General features: G+C 40.8%; 1 protein-coding gene across 2 annotated transcripts in view; it reads left to right on the top strand.

The window, feature by feature from the left end:
* LOC134542794 (tetraspanin-1-like) overlaps positions 1-22,900 on the top strand; it is a 92,535-nt gene that overhangs the window by 9,764 nt on the left and 59,871 nt on the right. For both annotated transcript variants that reach the window (XM_063387323.1, XM_063387324.1), the window contains exon 2: positions 3,528-3,645. In XM_063387323.1, the coding sequence (XP_063243393.1) occupies positions 3,580-3,645 (66 nt within the window). In that variant the 5' untranslated portion in view covers positions 3,528-3,579. The remainder of the gene's footprint in view (positions 1-3,527; positions 3,646-22,900) is intronic.

Genomic DNA, 22,900 nt, shown 5'->3' with positions numbered 1-22,900 from the left:
CGGCGCATGCGAAATTCCTTACCCTTCCATGAACAATTCAGATATACTAAGCCCGGTTTATATGTTATAACTTTTCAAAATCCATCCTATTTTCGTTTCACTCCACGTTTCAAACTAGCATCCCAATGTATAAGACGTTTTCAGGTCGAACTTCGCTTGTGTATTGCAAAACGAACGGGCCATACGTATGCTCGGTATTGTAAATTACATTAAACCTACGGACATTTCAACGAAGGCCTCACGAATAAAAGAAGGGTTCTTCGTTCTTCCAGACGACTTCGTAAAAACAAAATACGCTGGATTTCATATTCCAATTTTAACTTTCTTTCGTTGCAAACAGAAAAGGATTTGCATGCGGAAAGACAAAAGAATTTTCTTTTTTCTGTGAACCTGAAAAAGTTTTTTTTAAAAAAGGCTTTTGTTAACGATCGAATATGATCTTGTGAGTTCGCAACTAAAAAGTAAGTAATATCGATAGTCGTAAATTTATGAAAATCCCTAGGTGATATATACATAAAGGTTAAGTGTAGCTACCTTAATATCTAGGTAAAAGAAACAGAAAATTTAATATGATCATTTATTCTAAAAGAACCCATGCAAATCTTTGTTCTCCTCTAATCCACTACGGTCTGCAAACGTCCTACAAACGTTAGTAAAGATTTATTTTTACAAGCGCCGACGGCTACAGATTAAACGTGATTTTAATCGGCTACGTAGCCCTTTCCACTGTTTATTATTTTGTTTAGATATTTTCAATTTATTTTAAATAATTGTTGAAAATTAGTTGGAAAGATTAATTGAAAAGAATGACAAATCGTTTTCTGTTTACGTTCTGCTGTGAAAACAAAGCGAATAATTGTTTGTGTATAATTAAAATATAATTTATCCAACGAAGCAGTCAGATGAATAAATAAGTCAATGTTTCAAGTAGGTATTCGTTATTGTAAAATATAATTATATTACATTTATCAATTTTAGCAAAATTTTATTTCGTATAGATTATATTTATTTTAACTGTTCTTAAAAAATATATTCCATTAATATACATTTAATTTACTTTTTTTATGCTGAAATTGAAACACATGGCTAATTTTCATAGCTCGCTGACGTTGTCATTACTCCTACGAAAGAAAAATATTTAAATTATTTATTATATCTGAGAGGTTAAAAAATTGATTAAACGTGATTTTAATCGGCTACGTAGCCCTTTCCACTGTTTATTATTTTGTTTAGATATTTTCAATTTATTTTAAATAATTGTTGAAAATTAGTTGGAAAGATTAATTGAAAAGAATGACAAATCGTTTTCTGTTTACGTTCTGCTGTGAAAACAAAGCGAATAATTGTTTGTGTATAATTAAAATATAATTTATCCAACGAAGCAGTCAGATGAATAAATAAGTCAATGTTTCAAGTAGGTATTCGTTATTGTAAAATATAATTATATTACATTTATCAATTTTAGCAAAATTTTATTTCGTATAGATTATATTTATTTTAACTGTTCTTAAAAAATATATTCCATTAATATACATTTAATTTACTTTTTTTATGCTGAAATTGAAACACATGGCTAATTTTCATAGCTCGCTGACGTTGTCATTACTCCTACGAAAGAAAAATATTTAAATTATTTATTATATCTGAGAGGTTAAAAAATTGTAATTGGAAATAAATAATTATTATTTTGTAAATGTACTGAGTATTTATTACAAAAAATTGGCGCCTAATTTTATTATTTAATTGATGTGGCATTAAGCATTTTTTTTGCCCATGAAAAAAAATAATAGAATATTCAACAATTTGAATTTAATTTGTTTTACCGCATTTCCCCCCCCCCTTTAAATATACTGTAGAATTGTAGTTTTTTTTATTTATTAGAAAATAAAAATCGTGGCAACTGCATTCCGAAGACAACAAATGGTAACGCATGATGGGAATAGTTAGGTACGTGGTGGGGGAAACCGGCAGAGGAGGAGACGGCAGCGGAGACGTAGAAATGACGCAGCATATTTGCACACTTGCATGCTATCACACTTTCATACTTGCACACTACATACTTGCACACTTTAATACTTGCACACTTGCACCCTTGCACCCTTGCACACTTTCATACTTGAGAAATAGCATAATTTATAGAGACCTGAAATATTCGCGCTTTCTATGACCTCTAGGATAGACTCCACAACCCCCTACATACTCAGGCAAATGCCACCTGCTCATTGGCTACTGACTCGTGACACCTGTCAACTGGGACACTTGCGATTCGATACTTTTTTTGGTTGAAGGTTTTCCATTGGCTCAAAGTCCTTCAGATAAACTGTAAGCCAAACACAGAAGCAATATAAAGGTACAGTTGTTTTGATTCTAGCATATAGTGAAATGAATACTTACGCGAATTTTTCCAGTCTCTAATAATTTAGCACTCGCATACTTGCATATTTATATATTTTTTTTAATAGCGACCTCCCAAAGAGCGTTTTAGAGACCGGAAAAATACGCGAATTCATTTCACGATAGGCTAAAATACAAATAGTTATAACTCAGTGCTGCCTCTGCTATTGGCTCACAACTCACCTGGATCACTCTGAGCCAATGAGAAACACCTAACCAAAGCTTTATCGAATCACAGGCTGCTACGTTGGGACGTCTCACAAGACAGCAGCCCAATGAGTGGGTGGCATTTGACCGAGTGTACGTAGAACTATGGAGTTCGTCCTGCAGGTCATTGAATCCGCGAATTTTTTCCGGTCCCTAATTACTAGAGACCTGCAAAATTCGCTTTTCGATGGCTTTCAGGATAGACTTCACATATCCCTGTACACTCGGGCAAATAACGCAAGTTCATTGGCTGCCGACTTGTAAGTCGTCTCAGCTGGTTTGTCTGTGATTCGATCCTTCTTTGGTTGAGGGTTTATAACTGATTGAGATTCGTCCAGATGAACAGTAAGTCAATAGAAAAAAAAATATTTAAGAGGTATATGTGTTTGAATACTAGCCTATAACCGAATGAATCCGCGAAATTTGCATGTCTCTACTAATTGCATCGTGTTTCCTGCCCTAGTAATACGATGAGCGAGAAGTCTCACCTCTGTCTGCAACTTTGAATATATATACTGTATAGAAGTCGCGAGTGGATAGGATTTACTCTACGTTTTTCAGAAGCGTATAATGAGCAGCTTGGGAACTTCACCGCTGCAGTGCGCTGCCGTAACGCCCTGTATCGTCTTAGTTGTTATTCACCCGTTAGAGCGCAGCACTGTCGCCCGCTGTCATTCCCCGCACCCTTCATCCATCATTCACTGCAGCTCAACGTTGTTAAACGGGAGGGGGAAGGGGTGTCTGAAGAGTTGGACACTTGTCCGCTAGGGACCACCACAAGTCGATGCCCTAGAGATGGTGGCGATTGCGGCGGTGAATTAACCAACTACCTCAAAACCGTATTAGAAATGTTAACCTGGGCTGGCGACTTCTATACAGTATATATATTCAAAGGTTTGCAAGGACGTCCCCCGCGCGTGTTGCAGATGGCGCCGGCGCCGCCGCCGTAGTCCGCCAGAGGCCTCGCCAGTCGGCGCCATGGGCCTGCTCTGCGGCGCCAAGTGCGTCAAGGTGCTGCTCATAGCCTTCAACCTGCTGCTGTGGGTGAGTCCCGAGTCCCGCCGTCGACCAGCCTTAGCCATCAGTAGAGTCCCGGAAATTTCACGGATTCCTCTGGCCTCAGGATAGAATTCAAAGTTATAAGTGTGTTCGACCCATGTTTACTTTCCCATTGGTTGATTTCTTAGCGAGAACATTTTATCCTTGTTGTTTGGCACTACCTGATTCGCTTACTTCTCTCCTAGCTGGGCGTCGTTGGCTCACGGTCGTATAGGGGCGTGTCCAAACAACTGCGGTCCAATCATGAACACAGAGCGAGAGTGTAGAGGTTTGCATTCTAGCTTGCGACTAAACGAATGCGCGAAAATTCCATCACTAGCCATCAGACGTGAAGCCGGTTCCCCCCCCCCCTTCCCCTTATTTCATTTCTTATTTTCACATACCAATATGGCGGACGTTATATTTGTATCAGCTGTCCGAGCCTACTTCGCCCCCCCCCCTTTTTTTCCCCATATTATATTTCTGATTTACACAAATATGGCGGACGTTATATTTTTAACAGCTGTCCAAACCCACCACTTTTTAGTAACGACATTATTTAAGCTGTTCGAAAAAAAAAAGATTGGAATATTTACTAGTTTGATATGTACAAAAACGAATCTTCATAATACAAAAATGTAATGATACCGAGTTGACATTTATCCCCGACATTTAACCTCCGAATACAGGCACGGCCGATACATTTTTGTGGTGTTATGGAGGAGAGAGTTAAGTCAAAAACATTAAATTTTAAGAGAGGTGGAAGAAAGTCTAATATTATTTTCACGATCAAATATTAGTCGATATATTATTAATTATTGATATCTTATACAGGAACACAAAACTACAAACCATATAAAATGTCAAAAGGCATATCCTTCAAATAATCCTTGACTTTCTTCCACCTCTCTTAAAATTTGATGTTTTTGACTTAACCCTCTCTTCCATAACACCACAGATTTTTAAACAATACGGCGGTCATGTTGGTACGTGTATTACACTAAATTCCCCCCCCCCTTCCCCCCCCCCCCAACTTTTGGCTTCGCAACCCTCATGTATATTTTTTTCTGACCTTGTGCTCTATCTGCATGCTTCCCTGATCACGAACGTCCCGGGATAATTTGTCAAACCCGTGTTCTGGTAGAATTGGAGGACAGCAGTTTCATAGTGTTTCAAGCTTTAGGGGGAGGGGGGAAAGGCGCGTCACGTTGATACCGTTAATGGTCACGAGACGTAATTTAATTTTGTAATTTAAGATTCTACACACAAACTTTTAAGGACATGAAGAAGCTTACCTTTCATGTTAGCGGGTAGGAATAAACTGACATCTTGTGACATCACGACTCATAGATAGGCTACGGCTGTGTGCGGCAAAGACAGTGCACTTTCACACAAAAAAAAACATAGACAAAAGTGGAGACTTCATTCCAACAGAACATAGAATTCAGTGTTACCAACTACGGATTTAGCAAGAAAAAGAAGAAGAAATCACGGAAATCGGTTATATATATATATATATATATATATATATATATATATATATATATATATATCGATTATGTGAACTGGTGTGATCACGACTCGAGTCGTTGGTCGACGAGAGGCGCGCAGTCCCTGCGACTGGTCGCGACACGCGCCGTCCACGGAGCCGACAGGAAGTCGCCCCCCCTCCCCCCTATCCAAATGCGGGAGTCGTCGGCACGCGCCGCGCATGTTACACGAGTCCGTCTCCCCAAGGCCGCTCGCTCGCGCGCGCCACGGAGCCAGAAGCTCGCACCTCGCCAACACGCCAGTGACGCTTCACCTTCCAACCTCGGGCGACGAGAACATTCGCGCGTGCGTTTCCGAGGCTGCAAATAACACATGCAAACGCAAAGCTACGACACGAAATTCGTCGCAGACTTATTTCAAGTAACGCCGAGCGTGTGAGAAAACACAAACACAAAAATTTCTGGACGCGAATCACGCGCGTACTTTCTGCTGCCCGCCGCTAGAATTCGCTGCCTGAATCGTGAAACGTTGCTCGCCGCCGTCAAAAACGCAGATAGCAGCCGGGGATGAGCGGAAATGGTTATTCGTACGTTATTCGTACGTTATTCGTAACCGGGAATGTATGAAGGTCTGTTTTTAAATCATTCACCTTTCAATTTGCAAAGAGTGACTAAAAAAAAATCATTACCGCCATCAAAATTATGGCTTGATTTTAACACTAGCATTGTAATTTATATTTTTTCATTCAAAAGAAAATAATATTTTCTAGTGGTTGCAGGTGTAAGCACGAACTCCTACCACCGTGATACTAAGCCAATTGGGAATCTCGAATGAGAATATGGAATATATTCAACGTAGGGAATGCCAGTTTTCTCAGGTGCAGGAAGAAACAAAATCCCTGCAAATATGCGAACACAACGATGAAGGTAAACAGACACTACGGACAACACCGACGAACACGGAAGGTTTCCTGTGACAAACAGTGCAAAAACTGCAACGGCGTTATGTCCAAGAAATTGTATTAAACCGTTTGTATTTTGTTCGGTATGGTATATGTATACATATATATATGTATGTGTGTGTGTATATATATATACACATACATATATATATATAGTTGTGTATTTCCAAAACCGGCCATCTCCACAAAAAAAAAGAAAAAAAATGGTTTTGTCCTAGAAAATCAAATTCCATGGTAACCCACAGTGAATAAGGAGCAGTTAATTACAAAAGCGGCCATAATCACTTAATAAACCGTCTTGAATGCCACATCATGGAATTGAGTAAACAGTTTTCCTCGATTTCTCGCAAAACTGTTCTGAGGGAGATGACCAGTTTTGGAAATACACGACTCATATATAGGTTCCGTGGCAGCGCAGTGAGTTGTAGAGCCGCATGTCCAGGATGTCCAGGGTGTCGAGGCAGACGGACGACCGAGGCTGCCGACGGTACAGATCCCGTCTCACACGATCGTCGGAGTGGCTGCCGACGGTACAGATCCCGTCTCACACGATCGTCGGAGCGAGTGCGTGTCCAGGCCACGCGGGGTGTGTTCCGGACAGCATCGCCGCCTCGTCAACGTTTAATCATTAAGTGCCACGACCACCGGCCTTCCCCTGAGATATCGTCCCCCCCCCCTCCCCCACCACGCGTGTGAAAACGACAGCGTTAGCCCATTAATTACCGGTCGGGCTAATGGAACCCTCACAACATTTTTAGCCCTACCTCCCCCCCTTTTTTTTATTCCCACCCTTGCGGCGTACTCTTTTTTTTAACAGATGGGTTTAATCACACTCGCACGGCGCCTTTTTCACTCGCGTGAATCCGCCGTTGGTACACCGGTCGGATGAACCTTTGATCAGGTCGACTTGCGCGAGCATTATTATTTGGGTACCAAACATCTGGTGTATTTTCTAAAATCAAGCCGCGTTTCTCTCAAGTAATGTTCGCATTCGTTCGTTTAGGGGCACTATATCGACCATGCGACAAACGAAACCAGATAGTTTGGGGAGTTAAAGTCTAAATCTTAGAGCTGTAGCAAACCGTATGTATTCGTTACTGAGTAACGGGTGCGGCATCTAGTAACGAGTAACGAAACGTTACACACGAATGCATTTCGTTACTCGCATCTTTCGTATGTTTCACGCATGCGCGCGCGTATTCGTTACAAAGAACGATGTTTGTTTATTAATAAAAGTATAATTTGGAAATTCGTCGTCCAAGTTTTTTACTGTTTATTAAAGGTACTGTGTGTGTAGACAAAGTTTTAGATTCGAACAGAAACAACGTATGAAAGTATTTTTTACAAATTATAAATATGTATGTTTTTGTTTTTTATAATTGCGTATTTTCACGTTTTATGTTCTTATCTTAAAATATATATTATAATAAAGCCGCTCTAATGAGAGTTAATTGTTTCTTGGTTAACAAAAGCTGTTAATTATCAAATATTTTTAATTGTTTATATTCGATTTATTTTTATTTACGCGACGTCATACTGTACGCGTACGAAATACGACTCGATTAGATGCTGTTACATAACATAGCATGTGCCATGTCATGCGGTATCAGAAGTAACGAGTAACGATACGAAAGTAACGAGTACTAATTGTTATAGTAACGAATACATACGGGTACACATTTTTTCGTTATTTTTACACCTCTACTAAATCTACTGAGATGAAAAAAAAAAAACTAATATTTCCCATATGCTGATTAAATCTGTCTGTTGTCCCACACACTGTCCATTTAGTGGCTTATCAAAAACAGAAAGACTCTTTTGTCATTAATAAATAGTTTTGGGTAGCTAAGACGTCACATAACATGGGACTTTACGATTAAAGATGTTTAAATTTTTTTTGTATATAAAACTTTAATTTAGTCCACGCATAATTATGCATTTAAAAAAACAGTTATAAAACGTGCCAACTTTGAATAATATGAAAGAGAGTGGACTACCAGTTCCATTACTAGGAACGTAATGATTTTAAAAATATATAGGCCTACCTGTTCATCTACATCGCGTTGTGTTCGCGTGTTTTCTGCGTTGTCCGGTTTTTTTTCTTCTGCATTTACTATTATTTTTGCAACTGTCTCGTCGTTGTTATCCTACTGTGTTCGTGTGTGTTTTGCATAACTAGATTCCTTCCACGGACTTCTCGTGCTGTCTGGTATTTAAGTTGGAATGTAATGGTTCATGATACCTGTTTAGGTACATCGTTGGGTATATCTGTTTGACATCAGCTGTCTTTTATTTTTATTTTCTTATTTTGCGTTTATGAAATTTTACCGTGACTAACAGTGGAAAACTGCAATGGAGTAAGTCCAAGAAATTTTATTAAATGGAAACTGCTGCAGTTGAGCTTGTTTTAAAAGGGTCGTTACCACAACGCCGAACGTGCAATAACGCCGAATACCATAATGCCGAATGCCAAATTGACCGCAACGCCGACAGCTAGAAAACTGCTGTGTACCACAACGCCGAAATACAGTAACGCCGAAAAATGTACCACAACCTAACCTAACCTAGGCTAGCCTAACCTAACCTAACCTAACCTAACCTAACCTAACCTAACCTTACATAACCTAACCTAACCTAACCTTTGTGGCAGTCCTGCAATGACATTTTTCGACGTTAATGTATTTCGGCGTTGTGGTAATTCGGCGTTGTGGTACACAGCAATTTTCTAGCTGTCTGCGTTGTAGGCAATTTGGCATTCGGCGTTATGGTTTTCGGCGTTATTGTACGTTCGGCGTTGTGGTATTTCGGCGTTGTGGTGCGTCCCCGTTTTAAAACCTGGGGCGCATAGCGGGCGTCGTCCACTCTGCGCTGCTATCTGCGAGATCTGAGAGTGAGACGCCCTGTGGAGCAGGATGGACGGCTGGCCCGGACAAGCCAGAAGCAGTACGTAGCTGCAGGAAGCGACCTTCACAGCGGCGCTGAAGCCTTTGAATATATATACTGTATAGAAGTCGCGAGTGGATAGGATTTACTCTACGTTTTTCAGAAGCGTATGATGAGCAGCTTGGGAACTTCACCGCTGCAGTGCGCTGCCGTAACGCCCTGTATCGTCTTAGTTGTTATTTACACGTTAGAGCGCAGCCCTTTCGCCCGCTGTCATTCCCCGCACCCCCCCCCCCCCCCCACCAATCATTCACTGCAGCTCAAGGTCGTTCAACAGGAGGGGGAAGGGGTGTTAGAATAGTTCGACACTTGTCCGCTAGGGACCACCACAAGTCGATGCCCTAGAGATGGTGGCGATTGCGGCGGTGAATTAACCAACTACCTCAAAACCGTATTAGAAATTTTAACCTGAGCTGGCGACTTCTATACAGTATATATATTCAAAGCTGAAGCCGAGACGAGCTGACGGCGATCTGACGGCAACACGCCATGGCGCAGCTCTTCGGGATAGGTCACGCGGGTCACCTTCTCCTGGTTATATTTGTCGACGACCGCCCGCGCCCCGCGACGAAATTTTTATTTTTCCCAACCTAACATAAACCTATGAGTGTGCGAGAGAGGTCTGGGTAGGGAAGACTCTTAAGTGCGTCTCAGGCCGAAGCCTATACGCTCTAAGCAGGGAAGCCTTCATTTCACAGACGAGAGAGCCACACCCCAAGTTCCCCGAAGTTCATGCTCGCTTTTTTTTCCCCGTATCTTTAATGTAGCTATCCTAACCAAATCAACCGTCCACAATGTTTTAAAGTATTTATAATGTAGCTAACCTAACCTAATTTACCATTAGTATCCTTTTATCAACACCGCCATATTTATTTACAATGAACCAAAAAAAAAAAACCGAAGAAGCACGATCGCTCGTTCGGCTCTCTCGTCTGTGAAAAGAAGGCTTCCCCTCTAAGCATGCGGGAGAGGTAGCATGCATCATGTGCTAGGAGGGGAATTGGCCAGCCATGGCTGCGATTGGCGACAATGACTGACTCCCCTCACCGACTATCCTAGATCAAAACTAGGTAAGTTGGGCCCAGGTAAAACCTGCATGCACACAGGGGAAAACCCCTGGGCTTTTTCATACGGGTTGCAAAAATCATGCGTTATGCGTGCAGGTTGGTTACGGGAAACAGAGGGATGGATCTGGAAGAAGATTTGGACAGAGTAAGAAAAGAGTCTACCCTGCGGGGGGTTGGGCACTTGGACATTGCTGTCCGCAGTGGTTTGGTTGGTGCCTACTGGTTGTTTCGGGGGCGGCTTTCGTCGTTTCCCGCCAGGCTGCCAGCCAGCCTCTAATTGCGTGACTAACAGACATTGAAAAGGGGGGGGGGGGGGGGTAAAAACATGTCAGCGAGTCTTTCACCAGAGAGTGTAACATCTAACCTCGGTAACAAGCAAATTCTTGGGTTCTCGTGTTGCAAATGCACTTATAAATACTGATCTCGGACACGGAATTTAACGTACAATTCCTTAAAACAATGCGCGAGCGTGAGAAATATACACGAATTGTATTTCCAACTAGATTTCTGGGCGCGAATCACACGTAGTTACTGCACCCGCCGCTAGAATTCATTGCTGGAGCAGCTACGTCGACTATCGAATCATTCCATTTGCAGACCGAAATTTTAAACTGTATAACGAAACGGCTCCGATAAAAGCGTAAAATACTTGGGAAAAAATTGGTTGTCTGTAAAGTCGGTTTACGGACGATAGTTTAACGTGACGTCATAACAAAACATTGATGAAATGATTGCATACTTTTATGAATAAAATTGAATCATTTTAATTTTAATAATAAAATAATAAATACTTGAAATTATACTAGTAATCAGATTTTTAAAATGCAAGAATAATTAACCTTTATTGCCGAAATTTTTGTTATAAGCAATGAAAACCACATTAACTTTTCAGTTCACTTTATAAACAGTCGAGTGGAAGAGAGATAGATGCTGCGCAAGCGTACAATGAGCGTAACGGGACACAGCGTAACGGAACAATGTGCGTAACTGGACACTTTTTCGCGCGTGCAGCCGGCGTTCATCGATTTATTAGACGTTGTCACGTCAAAAGACTTTGGACGTGATTTTCTACAGCAAAATTGTTATTAAAATACTACCCACCTTGTTAAAAATTCAATAAACAGTTGAAACTATAAAGTTTCATTGGGCTTTGTGAACTTTGGTTCACGCCATCCACCACAGATGTCAGCGCATTTCGGTTCAATGAGACTTCCGTTCCATTCAGGAAATTACAACCCCCCCCCCCCCCCCCCAAGTGCCGTACGCCGCGGACTAAGACGTCACCTATCAAAAAAAAAAATTCTGGTTGGAAATGTTTTGTGATGAAAGCAGAATTAATTTTTTTGCTGACTCACAAACAATTGATAGTGACAACTAATTTTGTTTGTAGCTGCTGGCAGTTTTTTTTTTACTCACTGCAATATTATTAATTTCGTCATCGCAAAAAAAAATTCGCAGGGTGTATTGTCGCTCAGTGCAGGATTTATAGTTCAGCCAATATTAACAATCGATTAAGGATATACATCAAAGTTGCAGCCACCATTGAATATATGCAGCCACGCATTTTCGCTTCCGTGAACTTTGCCGCTGTAACTAGGAGTTGAAGTTTCTTGAAAAAGAACTCGCCACTGGCAAAAATAAAAGTTTTGGTTTCAATCACAAATTAATTCAAACGAAGGATACAACTCGTGTTGAAGTAGTATAATGATACGAAATCAAAAGAAAAGTCCATTTGAAGTGAACCTAACTAAAGAGAAGTTCATTTGTAAGCATGAAATGGAATCGCGTGCACACTGGTACAAAGGACATCCTATTGGAAAATAGGGGGAAAATTGGGGGGGGGGGGGGGGGGTTGAATCTAATACCGAAATGTATTGCTTCTAAAGTTAAATGAAACTGCCGCATGACGTGGCTTCGTAAAACGTTTTCAAAGGAATAGTGAATTCACAATTACGTCGCAACGGTTTTGACATAGAAAACCTACTGTGTTCTTCGGTGTTTCGTTTTGTGATCCATTATACCTGTTCATCTACATCGCGTTTTGTTCGCATATTTGCTGCGTTGTCCGGGTTTTTTTTTTCCCTGAATTTTCTGTTGTTGTTGCAACTGTCTCTCGTCATTGTTAGCCCTCTGTAAATTTTCATTACGTGAAGTGATGCCGTTGTACCTAAAAAGTTTCAGTTCTGTTTTTACAGTTGATTCTCCTTGTTTGTACGCTCAAAATACGTAATTAAGTTAATCATGCAAAAAAATTAAGGTATGCGACGTGCATATATTTTTTCATTTCGTAAAACCACCGAAAAAATCCTACGTGTTTGCGGGTGTTGGACTCAAATATAAAATACGCACCGCCTCGTCAGGGGTGTATGTGTGTTGGTGAGGCGGGATGATAAGTGCGACGCTCGCTGGTGCTTCCAGCGCGGTATAGCCTCTAGGCGCAAGGCTCTGAACTGGCGCGCAGTCTTCTCGCAGTCACAGGGTAACTGTGAAATCTGAGCGGTGACCGTAACATTACATGGCTGAGTAATGAAGATACAGGTGTAATGCAAGTCCCTTAAGTGCGTTCAAGAATCTGTTATGGTTGATTTACGCCTAAAAATTACTCTGAAAACATGCGTTTTAGCCATTTTAACTCTTCTAAAAATACTGTTTAAAAGCTTAATCCGAAATCAAAAGTACTTTTTTCGGCCCTCAACGAACTCTTATATGCTTTTCGTAAGCAGACCCCACTCGGATAGGTATCTTGAGTAGTTTTAAAATCGCGTTGTTTTTCCTGAAGCTCTGCACACCGTGTGAGTGTCCGGGTAGACGGGGGCCTTAAGGGAAGCCTTCTTTTCACAGACGAGAGAGCCAAACGCCCGATCGTGCATTTTCGGTTATTTTTTGTTCATTGTAACTCATGATAACTAATGGTAAATTAGGTTAGGTTAGCTACATTATAAATACTTTAAAACATTGTGGACGGTTGATTTTGTTTAGGATAGCTACATTAAAGATACTGTGAAATCATGTAAACGGTTTCCTAGCCCTGGATAGCTAGCTACATATTAAAAAAATTGGTTATCTGTAAAATCGGTTTACGTACGATAGTTTAACGTGACAACGTCATAACAAAACATTGATGAAATGATTGCATACTTTATGAATAAAATTGAATCATTTTTATTTTAATAATAAAATAATAAATACTTGAAATTATACTAGTAATCAGATTTTTAAAATGCAAGTATAAGTAACCAGCAAACATAAAATGATTTCACAGTATTTTTAATGTAGCTATACTTACCTAATATAACCAACCATCCACAATGTTTTAAAGTATTTACAATGTAGCTAACCTATCCTAATCGACCGCAAAAATTTAATGCCGCACCGGTTCATACAATGAGATAGAACGGGGGGGGGGGGGGGGGAAGCGAGCATGAACTTGGGGGAACTGCGGGTGCGGCTCTCTCGCCTGTGAAATGAAGGCTTCCCGGGTGTTAAGGCCCCGCTCCACGCGCTGGTCGCGAGCGGCGCCGACACAGATGGCAGCACCGGGCAGCGTCGCCTGGGCCCGATCGAACAGGGACGGCCCGAGCGCCTAGACCCCGGCGGGGGGACGCAACACTCCTGGGACTGCGGGGGAGGGGGTTGTCGCCTCGTCCCTCCGTCGCGGGACCTGCGAAACTTTCCGCTCACTGCAAGAGTAGATGACTGCAAGTGGCTGATGAGATCGGGCCACTGGCTCCGTGAGCAGTTCTCCCCTTGCAGCTGCTAGCGGAGCAGTGTTCATCCACTGCTGGGATACTTGGCATATGTCCTCCTGGATTAAGGCACGCACCAGGAGCAATTGACTAACCACTGGTAAGTCAGGGCCCTAACGGGAACTGGCCCCAGTGGACAGTCCCCAATTATGGAAATACCTGGATTGACTGATGGGTAGCAGTGTGCTGAAGCATGTCCGGCAATTTGTATAGGGGTATATAATGGATACATAATCAATATAAAGGACATATAATGGACATGTAATGGACATATAATCAATATATAATGGACATATAATGGACATATAGTGGAATGTATATATATATATATATATATATATATATATATATATCATGGTGATTAGTTTGCTGGACTGTGGAAGCACCTGACTTGAACCCTTACCCGGATGTGGCTCCACCTGGGGATTTCAGCCTCCAGGTTCCTGTGAAGCCACTCTTCTAGCCCAGCGGGTGCTGTAGTGGTGGAGGGGACATGTTTTCTGGATCTGGTAGCTTCAGAAGGCGGAGCTCTGGACTATACAGGTCTGCAAGCAGACTCCCAATCTACCCTTAAAGGGCGCACATTTGGGAGGGGCGTAAGGAGGGTGCGTTGGCCTTCGGGCCTCCGAAAACATGCAAGAGTAAATCGAGTAAGATATTAAAACAATCCAATGTAATAATTAATAAAAATTACATATAAATTTGAAAATAAATTATTCATATAATAAGTAGAGACCTGAAAAATTCGCGGGTTCATTACGTGCTATGCTAAAATTCAAATAATTATACCTTAGTGCTGCTTCTGCCATTGGTCCACTGTTAATCTGGAGGACTGAGGGCCAATTAGAGACCCTCACTCGTAGAAGTGTCGAATCAACAGACCACCCAGTCGTGACGACTCACATGTCAGCAGCCAATGAACAGTTGGCATTTGTCCGAGTGTGTAAAGGATGTTGGAGTCTATCCTAAAGGTCATTGGACCCGCGAATTTTTCCGGTATCTAATAATAAGATATTTAATAGCTTTTATTTAATTTTGATTATTGAAAATAATACACGTATAAACTCTCTACATACTTACAATGTTATCCCTGACGTATCTATAACCTACAACATTTTTTTTAAATTTCCAAAAAATCTCAAATATTTACAATATACTATGAATAAAGTTTATAATATTTGTAGCATAATTGCAAATGTTAAATTTATTATCAACTAGCTAATGCTCGGCATGCGTTAAAATGCCTCATTAATTTTTTTTTTTGTAATTTGTTTGAAGTAGGTACACATATACAAAGCATATCTCTACGCCTCACAGTAACAGTATTTTAATAATAGTCTATAGCTTCTGCTCGGTAAAATTAAGTGGAATATGAGAATAAAATAAAATATAAAATGTGTCATTCATTGAGTCAGTAGAAATTTCTTCGTAATCATGCAAATAAATAATTTGCTTGGATCAAATTATATATAATTACATCTGCAACCTCTAAAAAATATTCTTCTCTTTCGAACGAAAAAAAAATACAATGCCAGTGTTAAAATTAAGCCATAATTTTAATGGTTGTAATAATTGTTATATTCACTTTTGCAAATTGAATAGTGAATTATTTAAAAACAAACCTTCATGGCCAATAAACGAATAACTTTAACCACCTAAATAACCAGTTATTCAATCGGAACCATAACTGCCAAAACTGTTATCAGAAAAATAACCATTTCGCTCATCCCCGGCTGCTATCTGCGTTTTGACGGCGGCGAGCAACGTTCACGATTCAGGCAGCGAATTCTAGCGGCGGGCAGCAGAAAGTACGTGTGTGTGTGTTTCGCGTCCAGAAATGTCGGTGTTTGAAAAAGCGACCATTCTACTTTATCGGTTCGTTTGTCACGTTCGGCGTTATTTCAGATAGGTCTGCGTTGAACTTCGCGCCGGGTAGAGTTAAGGCCGGTCCACACGCAACGTTTTGTACACAGTTTTGACTGCGCAGGAAAAACTGTGCAAACAAAAGGTTGCAGTTTAGCCGTGTCCACACAAAACAGTTTGCAGCCAAGTTTTATCCTATCAGTTACGAGAATTCCTTACTTTGGCCAATTCTTTCCGGTATACCGACCTCAAAGAATTAATTTTTTTTTTTGTGATTTTATCTCTGTTAGCCGCGATGTCAACCTCTTTGTATTTCTGCACAAGTGCTTCATACGCTTGACTTTTTTTGTCCCTATCGCTATATTCTTTTGATTGGACCCGCCACAAACATGGAAAAGACTTGTACAGACCAATGAGCTCTGTTAGAAATTCACGTGAACACAGTCGCAAATCGGTCATTGTTGAACAGATTACACTGTTCCGGGCACAAATACCGAAGGAGAACTGAGCCCCGTGTACGGAGAAGACGGAGGAAGTGTCCACACGCTACGACAAGTCTGTGCAGGTTGACTAAACTGCGCGGACATAAATGCTCTCGGCCACAGTTTTCCTTCTCCGTGTTCCGTCTCCGCGCAGTTCACAAAACTGCGCAGTTTTCCTGTCTACACGCTACGTCTTGTCTACAACGATGTGACCTGCGCAGGTAAATCGTTGCTGAAAACGTTGCGTGTGGATCGGCCTTTAAGCCCGGGCGGAAGTTCAGAACCCGAAGCCGTCCCGTCGAGACACGCCTGTGTGACACGCGGCAGAAGGCGTATCCAATCAGAGTTCCCCGTCATCTCCCGGGAGGTACAACGCACACGCTGCTGCTCTCTCGAGTGCCGCTTCGTGTGACATGACCTCCCGGGGTTGCTGCCAAAGCTGCTGAGGTGTGTGTGCTTTGACGAACCGCGTAGTCCGTTGCCGTTCACTTCAGCTCGTGTAAACCGGTGGAGGTATATCCTGGTTCACACGAGCAGGCGGTAGTTTCACGCCGCGTACATCACGTGCCGGGTTTTTTTTTACACGCGAATATTTACAACATCTTTTAGCACTAAAATAAAATACAAAATGAAATTGGTTGTCTGTAAAGTCTATTTACGGACGATAGTTTAACGTGACAACGTCATAACAAAACATTGATGAAATGATTGCATACTTTTATGAATAAAATTGAATCATTTTATTGAATCATCACTATTTTGTATGGATACAAAGAAGGAGTGAAATGAAATCTACAATTTAATTGATAAATTTACTTTTATTTTCACTCATTAATTTAAATATGTTTATTACTTTAACGAAGAGATTATTTTAACTATAACTTTTATACATGTTTGCTATTTAACTTCTTCCCATCTGTGTTATTCTGTTAAGGATAGGACGATGATAGGAAAAGTAGGAAACGAATGGGAGTGTTTCAAGTTTAATGTGCCTCGAAAAAGTCAAATCGATGGTTGTTCCAATCGAGTGGAATAGAGATAGATGTGGCGCAAGCGTACAATGAGCGTAACGGGACAATGAGTCATCCTTTTTCGTGCGTGCAGCCGGCGTTCATCGATTTATTAGACGTTGTCAAGTCAAAAAAAACTTCAGGCTTGAATGAATGTCCGTCCACTGTCAAGGAATTTCCGCCTGGTAAATGTTAATATGAAACTTCCGCTACATGGCCGATGTGTTTTACACTGTGGTATCTTAAAAAACCTACGAGTCCATGCACCCTACACTTTAAAATTTTTGTTGCATTCTCGTACTGGAAATAAATTATGGTACCCATGGCCCATGTTTAATATAGGAGAAGTTATCTGTTAGGTTTTTGGTACCATACAAACAACTGTTCCAGGGACACCCAGAACTATTATGAACTGTGGTTTGAAATGTAAGTTATATAGGTCATTTTGAGGCTGGCCGAGAGCTTTCCAACTGCTTAATGTAAAAATATTTTACTATCAGTTTCTTTTAAATATTATTATATATTTTACTAACTTTCACTGTACAATACCACTGACATTCGTAGAGGATTTTGAATATCCGAATTTTTCATTACTTTAATATATCTACTGATTATGAACCTGGAAACAATTATATTTTGAAAATGATAAAGAAAAATTTTAAAGCATTTTTTTTGTCGATTGGCTATCTGTGGCAACTCAATCATTTTCCAATAGAAACGTCATTTGTAAAAACAAAAAGTTTTTGAAAGTGATATTTTATGTATATTTTTGCATACGATCTTTTTTTTTTTTCCCCACAGCGCTCGAATCCAGCATCTGAGATGAGGAATATTGTGTTGAGTTGTTTTTTTGTGTTTGTGTGTGTGTGTTTACATTGTGACTGGTCGGAGTTCCTCGCGCGTCCGCCGGCCCAGGAAACAAAAAACAAAAAAAAGGAAAGGAAAGAAAAGGCGCGCCTCAGCGGCTAATGGCGCAGAACGCCGCGGCAGTTCGCTGGAGTGAACGGGAGGGGTGGGTTTTTATCGAGTATGCCACCCTCCATTGGCTGTTCTGTCGCGTGGATGCTGCGCGCTGCAGCCGCTACGCCACGCAGCTAAGGACGAAGGACGGGATAAAAAAAGAAACTCCGTGTGCAGAAATGGATCTTTGTGCCCCCCCCCCCCCCCCCCCCGACCCTCCCAGGTCCCATACAGGGGCCCCCTGATAGACCGACAAAACAAAATATTTGGGCTACAAAAAGTATGAAATAAAAGGCGAATAAAAATATTTTACAATAGGAAAAAATTTGTTCTTATAAAAATTTTATTTTAATTTTACAACAAAAAAATAATTTTATATGTATAAACGGAATTTAACCGTTATTATTTGAACATCATATTTCCTTAATTGGAAATATTTATTCAATTTTATCATTAAGAGTGATTGAAAACGGTAACATCCCATAACTTTGTACAACGCATGGATATGATCATTTTTGCACACATGAAATAGCCTGCGTTTTTTCGAGACTTGGAACATAAAATTATGCGCCAAATTTGGCGCATAAATGTTTTATTCTAATTGATGTTTCCTTCTAGCATAATATTTTAAAACCATGGAACAGATAATCAAATATTCAATCATTAGACTATATTTTGTTTTCTTATGCTTATTAATGTGTGCAGTTAATACTAAGAAGCTATTCGGGGAACGATTTGCAAATACTTTTAACTGTTGGAGGCACTCGGGGGAAACAAAGCAAGTAGTGTAGTTTTTTTTCATGTAAATGTACAAATTTACAAATATCTGTATCACTACAAAAATAGTGTTCGCAGTAACACTGGGTTCGGATTCTTACCCGGGCATTTATGCCTTGTTTTGTCCCAGCACCTCCGGCAGTTGAAGTTATTAGTAAACCGTTTCCTGGATAGCTTTCTAGTGTTAACCGCGTATATTAATAACCGCCAAAAAAAAAACTAAATAAATTCAAATAATTGAATTTTCGGTTAGTTTATCTATGGATAAGAAAATTATGCTTGAAAACATCGATTAAAATTAAAAATGATGGGTTGATTTTCGTAAGAAAGGCTCATTATTATTGCGAAGCAAGCATAAATAACCGCAGCCGTGTGTTGCACAAGCGTGTTTCTGGGAAACTGGCTCCGTGTAGACGGCGGCAGTCGGGGCCTTCCTCGGAAGGGAAGCCTTCTTTTCACAGACGAGAGAGCCAAACGCCCGATCGTGCATCTTCGGTTTTTTTTTTTTTGGTTCATTGTAAAGGGTTACGTTAGCTACATTATAAATACTTCAAAACATTGTCGACGGTTGATTTGGTTTAGGATAGCTACACTAAAGATACTGCGAAATCATGTAAACGGTTTCCTAGCCCTGGATAGCTACATATTAAAAAGTTATTTTTGCTAAGCAACCATAAAATGATTTTACAGTATTTTTTTTTTTTTAATGTAGCTATACTTACCTAATATAACCAACCATCCACAATGTTTCAAAGTATTTATAATGTAGCTAGTCTATCCTAATCGACCGCAAAATTTAATGCCACACCGGTTTATATACAATGAGATAGAACGGGGGGGGGGGAGGGGGGGGAAGCGAGCATGAACTTGGGGGAACTTGGGTGTGTGGCTCTCTCGTGTGTGAAATGAGGGCTTCCCTCCTCGGAACTGCGAGCGGGGTCTGCGCGCCCGTCACCCCGGGGGGCGAGGTCGTGTCACGACGTCAGCCCTCCCCCCCCCCCCACCCCTCGGGGAGCAGGGCGTCACGACGCAGTCGGGTGTCGACCTCCCGTCTCGGCGCCCGAGCAGGAGACGTCCAACTGCGGCCAGCGAAGCGCGCGCCTCCCTCCGGGGGAGACGGAAGCAGAGAGCGTGTTGCACGGTGCGCGCGCGGCTTCGTGCCACGCAGGGGCGTAGGAACCGGGGGGGGGGGGGGACAGGGGGGACGTGTCCCCCCTGAACTTTTTGGGTGGAGGGAACTTCCCCCCCCCCCCCACAACTTTCTAGACCGTGATATTTTTATTTTACAATATTATTCTGCCCAACTTTATTTGTAATTTATTCACTCTCAAATTTTATCTTAAGGAAACAATAATTTTAACATCGATGTATCCAATGGTTAGATACAAAAACTGCTTAAAAAGCGCTATTTTGCACTTTTAAAATCAAAATTTTCCGGTGGAGGACCCCTGGACCCCCCGTCTTAGTAAGAGGGGAATGGGTTTACATGACATCAAAATCATTATTTGTCCCCCCCCCCCCCCCAACTTTATGAACACAGCTACGCCAATGGTGCCACGTCAACTACGCTGTAACGTATTTTGGTTGCGTAGGAAAAATACGTCAACTACGCTGTAAGGTATTTTGGTCGCGTAGGAAAAATACGTCAACTACGCTGTAAGGTATTTTGGTTTCGTAGGAAAAATACGTCAACTACGCTGTAAGGTATTTTGGTCGCGTAGGAAAAATACGTCAACTACACTGTAAGGTATTTTGGTCGCGTAGGAAAAATACGTCAACTACGCTGTAAGGTATTTTGGTCGCGTAGGAAAAATACGTCATCTACGCTGTAAGTTATTTTGGTTGCATAGGAAAAATACGTCAACTACGCTGTAAGGTATTTTGGTTTCGTAGGAAAAATACGTCAACTACGCTGTAAGGTATTTTGGTCGCGTAGGAAAAATACGTCAACTACGCTGTAAGGTATTTTGGTCGCGTAGGAAAAATACGTCAACTACGCTGTAAGGTATTTTGGTCGCGTAGGAAAAATACGTCAACTACGCTGTAAGGTATTTTGGTTTCGTAGGAAAAATACGTCAACTAAGCTGTAAGGTATTTTGGTCGCGTAGGAAAAATACGTCAACTACACTGTAAGGTATTTTGGTCGCGTAGGAAATATACGTCAACTACGCTGTAAGGTATTTTGGTCGCGTAGGAAAAATACGTCATCTACGCTGTAAGTTATTTTGGTTGCATAGGAAAAATACGTCAACTACGCTGTAAGGTATTTTGGTTTCGTAGGAAAAATACGTCAACTACGCTGTAAGGTATTTTGGTCGCGTAGGAAAAATACGTCAACTACGCTGTAAGGTATTTTGGTCGCGTAGGAAAAATACGTCATCTACGCTGTAAGTTATTTTGGTTGCATAGGAAAAATACGTCAACTACGCTGTAAGGTATTTTGGTTTCGTAGGAAAAATACGTCAACTACGCTGTAAGGTATTTTGGTCGCGTAGAAAAAATTAATAATTCTTTTACGGCGCGAATTAGGAGCAGTCGAGCTCTGATCACTAACAAATCTTCAGTTCGAAATACAATTTCCGAGGGCGCCAACTTGACGTCAAGTTAGTCAAAAACAATATAATCATAGACACACAAACAGTGAGTTGTGTCATTTCTCTATGTCCGCCACGCGCTCATATAGTAAGGTCTGGAAACTTCCTATCCTTCTCCTTGGTGAGACCTGTCCGCTTAGTGGAGCTCGCGGTGGCTAGCGAACTACAGGGGCTAATAAAAGTTTAGTTTAGAACTTCATCAACAGTTGGCGTTGCGCGTCCGTCACGTCTTGCCTAGGGGTTACCTGCCTGCCCACAAAATGAAGCTGAAGATTGGCGTCCCGGTTTTGCTGATGCGTCGCCTTAATGCGCCGAGATTGTGCGATCAATTGGACTTTAGATCCTGATTTCCCTTTCTGCAAGGGTTTGTCCTACAGACTCGACACTCAGTAGTGATGTTCCTTGTATTATGGCGTGTTTAGCCCGGGAAACACCAGGTACTTATGCTGTAACTTGTTTTGTTTACACAGCACATAATTTCGAAACTTTGGCTGCTTGCAGAGCAAATTGAACACTATTAATTCGTGACGTAGCAACGATTCTAGAAAGTCTATATTTTCCATGGATGCCTACTTGACCTCAATTTGGCACACAACCTATGATCAGATAAAACTATTTGGTTTACGTAGCACTAATATTTGATAAATTTGGAATTTTAAGCTGAAGTGTGTTGTTTTATACAATTTTTGGACATAACGCAAATACGGTGCTTGTCTTAAAAAAAATTTTAAGAATACAAAATAAGAAATAAAAAATGAAACAGAAATGTACAGAAACAAGTCTGAATTAGCTGATGTCGAACAGGTTTAGACTTAGTTTCTGCGTATTTATGTTTCCATTTTAATTTTGCATTCTTGAATTTTTTTTCCTTGACAAACAGTGCAAAACTGCAATTGCGTAGGTATAAAAAACGTTTTAAATGAAAATTCCCCATTGCACGAATCATTTGAAGAGCCTGAAATGTGTGGGAGCTAGCTCACAATACGTCAGTTCCGTGGATGCGTCCTGCGTCTGGCTGATACACCGGCGCAGCGCCGTCTAGCGCAAGGGTGCGCTTGGTGCTTGCGAACATCGCCCTTATGTACTCGACACAATAGAAAAAAAATGATTTGTACCCTAATGGACTTAAATAAGTAAAATGAAGTAAAAAAACATCAAAAAGCTTCAAAAGAACCCTTTTATAACGAAATAAGTGTACTTTAATAGAAACAAATTTCAAAGATTAAATGCATAAATTGTAACGAAATAAATCAAAGGAAAGGACTCAAATGCGTGGAAATGTTATCTCATTGAAATTATTAATGTGAAATAACTGAAATAATCTTAAACGATACCTACCAATGGAAATGAAATAATTCCACATAAGT

This window comes from Bacillus rossius (genome assembly GCF_032445375.1).
Source record: "Bacillus rossius redtenbacheri isolate Brsri chromosome 9 unlocalized genomic scaffold, Brsri_v3 Brsri_v3_scf9_2, whole genome shotgun sequence".
In the NCBI taxonomy this organism is placed as follows: domain Eukaryota; kingdom Metazoa; phylum Arthropoda; class Insecta; order Phasmatodea; family Bacillidae; genus Bacillus; species Bacillus rossius.
This window is presented reverse-complemented; position numbering and strand designations above follow the sequence as displayed.